This window comes from Miscanthus floridulus, chromosome 6 (genome assembly GCF_019320115.1).
Source record: "Miscanthus floridulus cultivar M001 chromosome 6, ASM1932011v1, whole genome shotgun sequence".
NCBI lineage: Eukaryota > Viridiplantae > Streptophyta > Magnoliopsida > Poales > Poaceae > Miscanthus > Miscanthus floridulus.
The window spans coordinates 118637853-118650892 of NC_089585.1; the positions used below are offsets into that span (position 1 = coordinate 118637853).

Consider the following 13040-nt stretch of genomic DNA (forward strand, 5'->3'; position numbering starts at 1 on the left):
GATATGCATATATATATATCATTATAACTGGAATCATCATGTGTGTATAGGTTTACTGTGTGTAAACAAGTAGCAAGGTGAAAAAAGATAGTGGATGGTTATACAAAACATTTTTAGAAGCGTCCTGGCATTTTTCAGGATTATGGTATATACAAATTTTCAGAATTAATACCAAGTATTTGTTCATCCTAAAAATTTATTATGCTAGGAAAACAAATATGAGCCTCTCAAAGGTGGCAAGTCTAACGTCTACAGGACTTAGAGAGTCCATATACTTTATACCATGTAATTGCAAGAATAAGAATTTTGAACAATTACACTAGAAATATGTTATAAAATTCATAACGGGATTGCACTAGCATTTTCTAGATTCAAAGTTGTATATGAACTCTTATACATGCTGGTATAAGAAATATAGTAAATATGCATAAACAGAGAGTTTAGGGTTGATATTCGGAAAAATTGTTGTAAAAACTAAAATTTATGTAGAGCTACATCTTAATTCCATAATTTCCAGAAAACACGAGACACTGTGCAAGGATACAAGATCTATATGTAGAATCTGCAGGATTCGTGGGTCTAACGTAAAAATTTCAGACTAATACGAACTCTCTTATTTTCTCAAAAAAAATTCGAATCCCAAATTGCCTGCCTCTTCTGAGGGCAGGAGTGTCTCGGTCTTTTCCTGGCTCATGTGGCGGACCTAGTGGGTGGTCAGGGTGGTCCACCGACCACCCTATGGGCCACCCGTCAACCATACATCATGCCAGCCTTCTACAACACAGGCAATCTGATCGGCCATCATGACCACTGGTAAACGTCGTCTCACGCCATCAAAGGCAGCCGCATCTCTCTAAGAACAGAACACTGAACCGAGCGAGCTCGTGCTGATGCTGTGTGTTCCATAATTCCAGCCACGACCAACAACGTGGAAGGCGGCCCACTAATGAACGGGGACAGCTCGGTCGCGGGGCCCATGGACTACGGCTCGGGCCACATCTGGCCCAAGCACGCGCTGGACCCAGGCCTCGTCTACGACGCGTCGTACCAGGACTACCTGCTCTTCGCGTGTGCCAGCACCGGCTCCCAGCTCGACCGCTCGGTGCCATGCCCAGCGCGCCCGCCGCCGCCCTACTAGCTGATCATCGCCCGTCGCTTTGCCTGGCCTGGCCTAGAGCCCTGGACTGCCGCCATCGCCTGCAAGACTAATCGCCAGTCCTTCCTCAGTTCCTCAGGTGATACTCCCCGTCCATCCTCGTCCTTCCTCAGTTCTAGGTTTCTTTCGATCGTTAGTTTTGCTAATTGGCGAGTGTTTTTTCCAGAACTCTTGAGTCTTGAATTATAAAAAGAAACGGAGACATTCGATCCCTTTTTCAGAGAGCAGCAAAGAAGGCGGCTACTATTGATCCACCTCTGGATGAAAATATTGTGGAAGAGTAGAATCAAGAAGAAGATAGAGTACAAGTTGAAGAAATTGCAGATCATTTGCCCTCGCCTCCGCTAGCATCACCGCCACCGCCCGCATCAAAGCCGCCGGCGTATGACATCAATCGCCTACCATATGATCCAGGTGAAAGGCTGCCCATTGAAGATTATCCTATTAATGATCAAGATGCAATCCGTAGAGCATATATTACTAAAGGTGCTTGCAAACCTTATATACATGATTTTCCATACCGAAACATTGGAGGCGTACCTCGTCGATTCAGTATACAATGGTTGTATAATTATGAGTGGCTTGAATATAGTGTCAAGAAGGATTCTGCATTTTGCTTCATATGCTACTTGTTCAAGAAGGGCAGTGGGTCAAAAACTTTTATTGTTGATGGATGGAATAATTGGAATATAGGAAACACAACACTTCTCAAACATTCTGGTTCTAGGGCACATAAAGCAGCTCAAGAGAGGTACATTGGTTTTATGAATCCCAAGGTAGCAATTGATTATAACATTGACAAGTGGAGTGAGGAGGAGCTTCGTCTTTACAAGAAAAGATTGACATATTTACTTAGATGTATCAAGTTTCTTTTGCATCAAGGATTGACATTTCGTGGACATGATGAAAGTGAAGAGTCTAGCAACAAAGGCAACTTCATTGAACTTTTAAAGTTTCTTGCAGGAAATAGTGAAGAAGTGAACAAGTATGTCTTGAACAATGCACCAGGTAATTGCACTTTGACTAACCCAAAGATACAAAAGCAAATTATTCACTGTTGTGCCATAGAAACTAGAAAGAAAATAATTGAGGAACTTGGTGATGAGCCCTATGCAATTTTAGCTGATGAGTCTAGTGATATATCACATAAAGAATAACTAGCTCTTTGCTCGTGTTATGTTGATAAACTTGGAAGGCCATGTGAGCACTTTATTGGAGTTGTTCATGTAGATGATACTACCTCTTTGTCACTTAAGAAAGCAATTGAAGTTTTACTTGTTAGTAATGGATTGAGTATGCAACAGATTAGAGGTCAAGGTTATGATGGAGCTAGCAATATGAAAGGAGATATTAAAGGGCTCAAAACTTTAATCATGCAAGAATCACCTTCCGCTTATTATATTTATTGCTTTGCACATCAACTCCAACTAGTTCTTATTGCTATTGCCAAAGGAAATACTGACTGCAAGACTTTTTTTGATCAAATATCTATCTTGTTGAACATTGTTGGGGTTTCTTGCAAGCATCATGATATGCTTCGAAATGCTAGGCTTGAGAATGTCAAGAAAGCACTAGAGTGTGGTGAGCTTGAATCAGGGAGTGGATTAAATCAAGAGATGGGTTTACCTAGGCCTGGTGACACTCGGTGGGGCTCTCATTACAAAACTATATGTAGCATCATCACTATATATTCCTCAATTCATGATGTGCTCATTGAACTTGGTGCTGATAATGCATATAAGGAAGATTGGACAAAGATACATTTTGTGCTTGGAGCATTTGAAACCTTTGAGTTTGTTTTCTTTGTGCACTTAATGTATGTTATTCTTGGATATACAAATGAGTTATCCAAGTGCTTGCAGAGAAGGGATCAAGATATTCTTAATGCAATCTCACTTGTTAATGTGGCAAAGAGCAGAATGCAGGAGTTGAGGTCTAATGGTTGGGATAATTTTCTTCAGAAGGTCACTTCTTTTTGTATTAAACATGGTGTTAAAGTTCCTGCTATGGATGGTGCTTATGTGCCTTATGGAAAATCAGCACGGTATGCTCGTGCCCGAAACCAAACAAATGATGACCATTTCCGAAGAGAAGTATACATTGGTGTCATTGATCAAATTAGTCAAGAGCTTGATAATCGGTTTGATGAGATCAATATGGAGCTACTCTCTTGTATGTCAGCCTTCAGTCCTTCCAACTCCTTTGCTTCTTTTGATGCACGAAAGGTACATAGATTGGCTGAATTTTATCCTAAGGACTTCTCCAACAATGATTTGTTAAAACTTGAATAGCAACTTGATAATTATATTGATGACATGCGACAAGATGCTAGCTTCCAAAGTCTAGACAACATTGTTGATCTCTCAGTTAAGCTTGTTGAAACAAAGATGCACACAGTGTATGATATGGTGCACTTGCTTCTCAAATTGATATTGCTTTTACCAGTGGCAACTGCGAGTGTTGAAAGGGTATTTTCTGTATTGGTTATAGTGAAAACAAAGTCAAGGAATAAGATAGGTGATACTATTTTGGATGATTGTCTAGTCACATTTATTGAGCGGGATATTTTCTTTCAAGTTAATGAAGATGATATAATGGAGACATTCATGTCATTGAGAAAGCGGTGGATAAATAAGTAATATTGTAAGTCTCCTATTGTTATATTTCGAAGTATTTATATTTCATTTGAACAATTTATATTAAGATTTGACGTCGTTTTATCGAATTATAATATGATTTTACCGAATTATAAATGGTTTACTGAATTGTATAAATTTTTTTTTGCGGCACATACCCTATGCAAAAATCCTGGGTCCGCCGTTACATGGGTGGTTTCAGTCTCACCGCAAGGCAGACGCAATCGTTCGTGACTGCTGAGCTAGGACTAGGAGCGACGGCGTGCGAGCCATAGGTCTCGGCAGCGGGAGCTGCACTTTTTGCGTGTACAACAGCTACGAGCTATGGGTGACGAGCGGTGCGTATGGGTCGGCGTTCAGGCCGGGAGGAGCGACAACTGCAAGTTGCAACTATGGCGAGCTGCGGTGCTCGAAAGCGATGCGTGCGCGCGGCACTGCATGGAACAACTCTTGCATGCGGTGATTGTCCATGTGCGTACACGACAGGTGCGAACAAAGACACGACATATCGGATTTGTTCACGTCATCCCATAGTGTTGTTCTCGGCCACGGCTGTGCAGAAGAGACACGGTAGTAATTTCGGTGCCGATGAGTTGGTTCGCAAGCGCGGGTGTCGGCGCAGGCGTTATAGCGGCGTGCAAGCCACTTTGATGCCCCGTGCCCGTGTCAGCGGCGTGATAAGCTCGTGCGGGAGCATGATATTCCGAGATGTGCAAGTTCCATGGTAGCCACTGTCGCAAGTGTATGTAGCGTACATAGTATATTTATATACGTGTGTACTTCATGTACAAAAATAGTATGTACTTCGTGTACACCATTAGTTTGTACTGTTTTTTTATAAAATGTATGGGAGATCCATTAACTTTTTAGGAGGGGTCATTTAGGTTCATCAATTTTTAAACTGTATTTTTGGGTGCCTAAACATTTTAAGTGGTTCACTGGACGTCCATACCCCTTCATTTATGTTTGTATTTTATAGAAGCCACCCTCTATTTCTTTTTTCTTTACACACTTACCCCTCTCTGTCTTCCGGCCAGAGTATTGAGAGCACAGTGAACATGCACAGCGGCGTGCAGCCACACAGCCGCTTGGGGAGCACAGCGAGCACGTGGGGTCGATGGCAAGGCAGGTCCCAAACACGGTACCTCCCTCACCAGCGCCACCAGCTGCAACTCTGCCACCGATCGTACACACAGGAGCATGCATGACGTGGGTTCTAGTGTTGCGCTTGTCAATGGATGAACACACAGGACCATGCATGACCACGTGAGTTTTAGAGTTGCCCGCTCGTCATTAGATTTGTGCCGCTCAGCTGCCACCGCCTGATCTTGGACGTTGGACCTGCTACGGTGGCCTGCGACGGGCACCGCTGCACGCGCGTGGGGTCGTACCTCAGCGCCAGCCCGCACGCTCCTGGCGTCGCCTGCGCCTCCAGCGACGCCCTGTGCCGCCCGATGGGCTGCCAGGCCGCCTCGGCGGCGGACGACGACGACGACGACACCGACAGCCACTGCCGCGACGACGACGATACGGCCATGTAGCTGGGCACGAACAGCGGGTGGTCCGCCGCGGGCTTATCATCCGAGCAATCGTTGTGCTGCTGCTGCTGCCTGGACGGCGCGTAGGCGTAGCGGTACGGGCTGGCCCGCGTGGTGGCGAACGAGAAGTCGTCGTGCCAGCCGTTGTACGTGTGCGCACTGGCGTCGGTAAGCGCGGACGGCGTTGACGAGATCTTGTGGTACAACTCGTTTGGACGGCGTGCGGCACAGCGGCGTCAAGTGTCAAGAACGTAGGGATCGCCACGTACCTGCTGGTGCCAGCCGGGGTGGTGCGGCGAGCTGCGCATGGTCAGCATCGTCCGTGGTGTCCGTATGAGCTTTGGTAGTTGATCTCCACCAATAGGCTCAACGGCCTATTGGACTCTATCTCTGCTCCCTGATTGGGGGAGTCCAACCCTAACTCGGTTGGAGGGCCCCTGTCGCACGGCACACATAAAAGGAATGTGGGGGTGAGGGCTCGGACTACGAGGTTGACCGGAGCCGCCACACCCACCGAAAGAGAAACCCTAATCCAATCCCTAAAGCATGCTGCCAGCGACGAGATGAGCCCGCCACCACCACTACCGTCGCGCCTATGCAGGTTCTCCGACACCCCACTGCCTCACCACCACGCCGTGCACTGGCGTCCGCGAGGCTGCATCCAGGGCGGCATCGGCGTCCACGCTGTCGTTGCGGTGAAGCTCCGCAAGGTCGAGGAGCCTAACTACGGATCTACGGGTTACACAGAAAGGTACACAATCCTATGATTCTCACAATGGTACCAGAGCTAGGTTCACTCTGTGTAACCCTAACCCTAGATCGGGTACGGGAAAAGTGGACACGGTTTCAACAAAGAACCCTAGCAGTTCGTCAGCCTAGGGTGTAGATCTAGGGTTTCAGATTGAAAAACAAAGAAAATGCCTGATCCAGATCGGATCGGGACGGAACTTGAACCCTAACCGTACAAGAGAAAGAGGACGGTCATGAGGCTACCTACCTGGAGCCTGGCCGTCCTGTCACTGCCGTCGACCAAATCCATGGCCAACGAGAGAGAGACAGAGCCGCCGGGCTGGGTAGCCTGGCGCGCGCGAACTCCGGTAGATTAGTCCAAATCGGAGAAAGAAAAGGGGAAGAAGGGAAGAGATTCGGATGAACTCCGAAAAGGAAAAGAAATCAAAAGAAAACAGAAAGACTAACCCCCTCATCCCAATCGGAATCAAACCCTAAAAAGAAAAGAAACCCTAACCCTAACCCCATTCCCCACATTAGTTCGGATGAGAGAACCAAATCGAAAAGAAATAGGGGAATAAGAAAGGGAAGGGAGAAGAAACCCACCCGAACCGGCCCTTGGCCGACGCGGGAGAAGAAAGGCTGAACCGGGGCTGCTACTCGTCGGGCTCAGCAAACGGGGGCACCGCGGCCAGGCCGCTCGACGGCGGCGTGCTCACCCGTCGGGGAGCACGCACGCCGGCGAGGGGGCCGGCGACGGTGCCGTGTCTGCCCGCTCCACTACCTTCGCTGGCTCTCGGTGTCTCACTGTGGCGGCGCTGTTGTGCTATGGAGAAAGAAAGAAGAGCAGCGAAGAGAGAGAGAGGCAGAAGACCGAATGGGCTAGGGTTTCGGCCGACGCGGCCGGTCGGGTTGCTTTTGATCGAGCGAGACGGCCGGGCGACCATCGGATGTGATCCGACGGCGGAGCGCTGTTGGGCCAAATCCGGCCCAGGCAGGTGCGCGCGCCAGGCTGAATTCCCGGCCCAGGCCCAGGTTGCGCCCTGGGCGCGGGGGGGCGCGCGGGAAGGGCGTGTACGGCCGTGGACTGTGGGCTGCCTTGCTGTTTTGGGCCGAAAGTACAGTACAGAAAAGAATGAGTTTTTCCTTTTTCTATTTCCAGCAAATATTTATTTCTGGAAAATGAAAAATAGCTCAAAAAGAAAAATAGAAAAAGTAATTTTTCCCGTGGGTAAAATTCAAGAAATTGAGCATACGTTTTCCGCTGCTAAAGAAAAGGTATATTCTCCAGTGATTTTGAACAGACGTGATATTTAACTGGAGAAAAGGAAGTTTTTCCAGTAAATATTTATTTCCTGGAAATTGATTAATAGATTAAAGAATATATAAAAAGCAATTTTCCCTGTGGGTAAAATTCAAGAAAAGGAGAAGTTTTTCCATAGCTAGAGAAATTATTTATTCTCCAGTTAATTTGTACCAACGTGGTATTTAATTGGAGAAAAAGAAAAGTTTTCCGCTGCTAAAGAAATTATTAATTCTCCAGTTATTTTGAACCAATGTGGTATTTAATTGGAGAAAAAGAGATTTATCATGGATTATGATGTTGTTATTTTTTGACCAACGTTGTTAATAACAATATCGTAATTTTAATGATTTATGCATTGATTCTACTTCTGCCCAACGGTGATGTAGAATTAGTGTATAAGAACAGATGTTAATTTTAATGATTTATGCATTAATTCTACTTCTGCCCAACGGTGATGTAGAATTAGTGTGTAAGAACAATTGTGAAAGTTAATGATTTATGCATTAATTCTATTTCTGCCCAACGGTGATGTAGAATTAGTGTATAAGAATAGTTGTATGTTTTGATTTTAACCAACATTGGAATCAAGGCATGCAAATGGTGTTAATTTTATGTTAAGAAAAGTTATGATCTGGTTTTCATCCTATCTAAGGTGGACTGGGTAGTCACCTCACCGTGTTCCACTGAGATTGTGGCACCGATGAGGGAGACAAAAGAGAATGATGCCACTTGGGCAACTAAAGAAAGGGATTTTGAATCCCAAAAGATATCCTATGACTTTTGAGCATAGAAAGTGGGTCACTGTCAGCAAGAAATATTTGGCTGTGATAAAGAACATGATTGAACCCGTAATTGTGGGCTTAATCCTAGAATGTGACACGGTCATCGAGTACCTCGATAGAATAAAGAGTCAGTTCACTAACACTTCAAAGACATATGCTACTCAGCTGATAAAGCAGCTAGTGATAGAGTGTAACTCTGGAAATGGTGGCATAAGAGAGCTCACGATGCGTTGTCGAAATTATGGCACTATCGTTCAGGCCATATTTCGAGGGGGAGAATAGAAAGACAAGTTAAGAATGATGTTCTTCCTACATTAGAGCTCTCAGATTAAGAACAATGCAGAGAATGCATAAAAGAAAAGTATGTAAAGAAAGATGCTAAATGAAGCATAGGAATTTTATAGATTATTCACACAGACATCTGTGGTCAGTTTCCTGTAAAGAGTGTGGATGGTTATGATCCATTCACAGATGATTACTCCTATTATAACTATATTTATCTAATCAAAGAAAGAAAAGATGTATTGGATAAATTTAAGATATTAAAGATTAAAGACAGTCAGGTCTGACCGTGGTGGAGTACTACGGTCGGCATACCCTAAAAGAATGGTATAGTAGCCCAGTATTCTATACCGGGCGAACCTCAGCAGAATAAAGTAGCTAAAAGAATCAATCGTACCCTGATGAATATGGTGAGCAGTATAATAATTTACTCCACCTTATAGTTGAGCCTGTGGATGGAGACATTAAAACCTCCATTCATATTCTCAATAGAGTATCAAGAAAGTCGGTGCTCAAAACACCGTATGAGTTGTGGACAGAAAGAACACCCTCACTTAACCACTTGCGTGTGTGAGGGGAGCCCTGCTGAGGCTAAAGTGATTAACCCAAACATTGGGAAGTTATATCCCAAAACAGTAAGTTGTTATTTATTTAGCTACACAGAAAAGTCAAAAGGTTTTCGTTTCTACTGTCCAGAGAGATATACAAAGTTTGTGGAAACGAGACATGCTGTCTTCCTAGAGGACGAATTGATGAGGGGGAGCATGGTAGCTCGAGAAATTGACCTTGAAGTGAAGCGGGTGTAAGCGCCCACTCCAATGATTCATGAGCCAATTTTCTCACTACCTGTTGTAGCTGCACCGACAGTGCTAGATACTGTGGTGCCAGCACCAGTTGTTATCCCACCTGTGGCAACAATGAATGAAAATGAGGAACCTGTTCTTCAAGATCTAATAGAACCAATTGCCACACATGAGGGGGAGCAACAACAGCCTCAAACAGATGATGTGCCAAATGTGGAGGCCCCTAGAAGGTCTCAAAGAGTTAGAAAATCAGCTATTCCTGCTGATTATGAAGTGTACAATACTAAAGAATTTCAAATGAAGGATTATCAAAGCCTCGTTTGAAGAAGCCATGAGTAGTGATCAGTCATCAAAGTGGCTTGAGGCCATGGAAGATGAAATGAAATCGATGAATGTTAATAAAGTTTGGGATTTGAAATAATTCCTAAAGAAGCCAATACAGTAGGCTGTAAATAGGTCTACAGAGCAAAACTTGACTCTCAAGAGAATATAGAAACATATAAAGCGTGACTTGTGACAAAAGGCTATATGCAAAGAGAAGGGATTGATTACAATGAGACCTATTCTCCAGTCTCATGTAAAGGTTCCTTCAGAATCATAATGGCATTAGTGGCACATTACGATTAAGAATTACATCATATGGATGTAAAGACGACATTTCTCAACAGAGACTTGGAGGAAAATATTTACATGGCACAACTGAAAGGTTTTGTCATGGAAGGAAAAGAACGAATATGATGCCGCCTAAAGAAATCCATTTATGGATTAAAACAAGCTTCAAGACAGTGGTACTTGAAGTTTGATTAGACAATAAAGAATTTTGGGTTTTTTTTAAAGAGAATGTAGAGGATAATTGTGTCTATACAAAGTTTAAGAATGGGAAGTTTAACTTCCTTGTCCTATATGTAGATGATATCTTACTTGCTAGTAGTGATGTCAGTCTACTACTGGAGACAAAGAAATTTGATATGAAAGATCTTGGTGAAGTCTCGTTCGTTCTAGGGATCGAGATTCACCGAGATAGAAGAAAAAGGGTATAAGGACTGTCACAAAAGGCATATATGGAAAAGATCTTAAAGAAATTCAGTATGCACAAAAGTAGTCCCTCACCTACTCCTATAGTCAAGGGCGACAGATATGGGGATTTTGAATGCCCTAGGAACCAATATGAGCTCAATCGATAAAGTGAAAGTGGTTCCATATGCTTCAGCTGTCGGAAGCTTGCAACATGCTTAAGTATGTACACGCCCTGACTTTGCATTTATTACCGGGTTTTACTTGGCAGATTCCAGAGCAATTCTGGAATAGAACACTAAAATTAGTAAAGAAAGTCTTGCATTATTTGTAAGGAACGAAAGGCCTCATGATGACATATGGAAGATCTGATTCACTCCACATGGTGGGATATTCAGATTCTGATTATGCGAGAGTGAATACATATCCAGACGTGGATTTTCTATCATCTCGCAAAGGGGAGCTATTTCATGGAAAAGCTCAAAGCAAACTGTCACTACATCGTCCACAATGTATGACAGTTTGTAGCGTGTTATGAGGCAACGGGCAGGTGAACTAACTAACGAAGTTTATACCCGGTTTAAAGGTGGTTGACGACATCTATAGACCACTTAAAGTAATACTGCGATGATAATCTGACAGTACAGTATGCTCACAACATAAGTCAAGTGGTGCTGCCAAACACATTGACATAGAGTATTATGTTGTGAAAGATTAAGTCCAGAATCAAGTCATAAGTCTTGAGCATATAAGAACAGAAAGGATGCTCGCGGATCTGCTTACAAAAGGCTTACCACCCAACATGTTCAGAGGACATGGTGTTCAGAGAACATGTAGCTAGCTTGGGTTTAAGGAAAAGCCTAAAATATTCTTGGACAAAAGAAGGCCCAAAGATAAGTATCTATTTCAGAACAGAGTAGTGAGTTGTAGCTGTTAAGTCTATCGGCAATGGACCGTGACGATGAGACATGCTCTATGAGCTAATCTGTAATGGAATGAACAAAAGCAAATGATATGAAAGTGAAAGATGGAATGAGATCAAGGGGGAGAATGTTAGTTGATCTCCACCAATAGGCCCAACGGCCTATTGGGCCATATCTCTGCTCCCTGATCGGGGGAGCTCAACCCTAACTCGGTTGGAGGGCCCCTGTCGCACGGCACACATAAAAGAAATGTGGGGGTGAGGGCTCGGACTACGAGGTTGACCGGAGCCGCCACACCCACCGAAAGAGAAACCCTAATCCAATCCTAAAGCATGCTGCCAGCGACGGGATGAGCCCGCCACCACCACTACCGTCGCGCCTATGCAGGTTCTCCGATGCCCCACTGCCTCACCACCACGCTGTGCACTGGCGTCCGTGAGGCTGCATCCAGGGCGGCATCGGCGTCCACGCTGTCGTTGCGGTGAAGCTCCGCAAGGTCGAAGAGCCTAACTACGGATCTACGGGTTACACAGAAAGGTACACAATCCTACGATTCTCACAAGCTTCTCTTCCTCGAGCATCCGGACGCACGCCCTGTTCTGCGCGGCGACGAGCGCCTGCATGCAGCATAGGGTGTGGCTGTTCTGGCGCCGCACCAGGTGGCCACGCACCACCGCACGTGGCGGTGGCAATTGCAACAGCAACGAGCTTCTGCATGCAGCACAGGGTGTGGCTGGCCTGGCGCCGCACCAGGTGGCCACGCATCAACGCCTGCAGCGGTGGCAATTGTGACGGCGATGGCGTGCTGGTCCGGGTCCATCCGCGGCTCCAGGAAGTCGTAGGGCTCGAGGTGGCCCTGTGCGGCATCCTTGGCCGCCGACCTAGGCCGGGCGACGCCGCCGGGCGTCGGAAACTCCACCTTCGCTTCTCCTTGGATACGGGCCTGGACGCCGGCATCGTGGTCGTTCCCGAGAGCGACAGCACTAGCGTCGTCAGCCGCCTGGTAGAGTAGGACGAGCAAGATTTGGCTGGTGCGTTCGTATGGGATTATGTCATGGCTTTACTGATGAGGGAGTCGTGGCCGCTGTTCAATAAAGATCGATGGAGCAACCAATCGAAGGACCGGAGCAGTAGGCTAGCTAGTGCGCGGTGGCTGGAGAACGGAGAGGGGTAAGTGTGTAAACAAAAAAGAAATAGAGGGTGGTTTCTATAAAATACAAATATAAACGAAGGGGTATGGACCTCTGGTGAACCATTTGAAAAGTTTAGGATCTGAAAATGCAGTTTGAGAGTTGATGACCTAGATAACACCCCTTTAAAAGTTAATGAACCTCTTGTGCGTTTTACTCTTTTTTTAACCCTAGATGCAACTCTGTAGATGCAATTGCATATACATATTTATGCACGTACTTTTTGTACATATATCTACTTCATGTAGAAATAATTAGTGCAAAACCCAACTCGATGGTCGAGACAGATGCTCCAAGATACGATTCTTTCATACCTGTAAAGGGTGTCAATTTGATCTACCTTACGTGCCGCGTAGGACAGTGGTTATTAGATACATACTGCGTAGGGTGTTTGGCATTGTCGTAGAACTGTCTGTTTGACAGCGACAGTGCATGTCGATGTAGTGCATATCGGTAGCAGGTAGAGATAGTAGATCCCTTCCGCTAACAACGTCGAGGATGTCGACGTCGTCGAAGAAGTCACGGTGTAGACGTTGACACGAGCGTCCGTGTCGAGGTCGACGACAGCTTCAACGACGATGTCGACGTAGAGCTTGTTGTGCTAATAACGTGTTATAAAACATGTTGCCAACGGGTAGGACTTTTCTCTCTCCGTCTCTCATGATCAACACAGTAGATGAA

At 45.3% G+C, this 13040-nt stretch overlaps 1 protein-coding gene and 1 pseudogene across 1 annotated transcript; one reads left to right on the top strand and one right to left on the bottom strand.

Annotated features, from left to right (window-relative positions):
* Positions 1-976: 976 nt before the first annotated feature.
* Positions 977-3447, top strand: LOC136461103 (uncharacterized). The gene is made up of 4 exons (XM_066460549.1): positions 977-1102; positions 1850-1907; positions 2039-2164; positions 2387-3447. Exons 1-4 carry the CDS (start codon positions 977-979, stop codon positions 3445-3447), a joined length of 1371 nt encoding a protein of 456 aa, XP_066316646.1.
* Positions 3448-5065: 1618 nt separating this feature from the next.
* Positions 5066-12126, bottom strand: LOC136461104 (protein IQ-DOMAIN 19-like; annotated as a pseudogene).
* Positions 12127-13040: the final 914 nt, after the last annotated feature.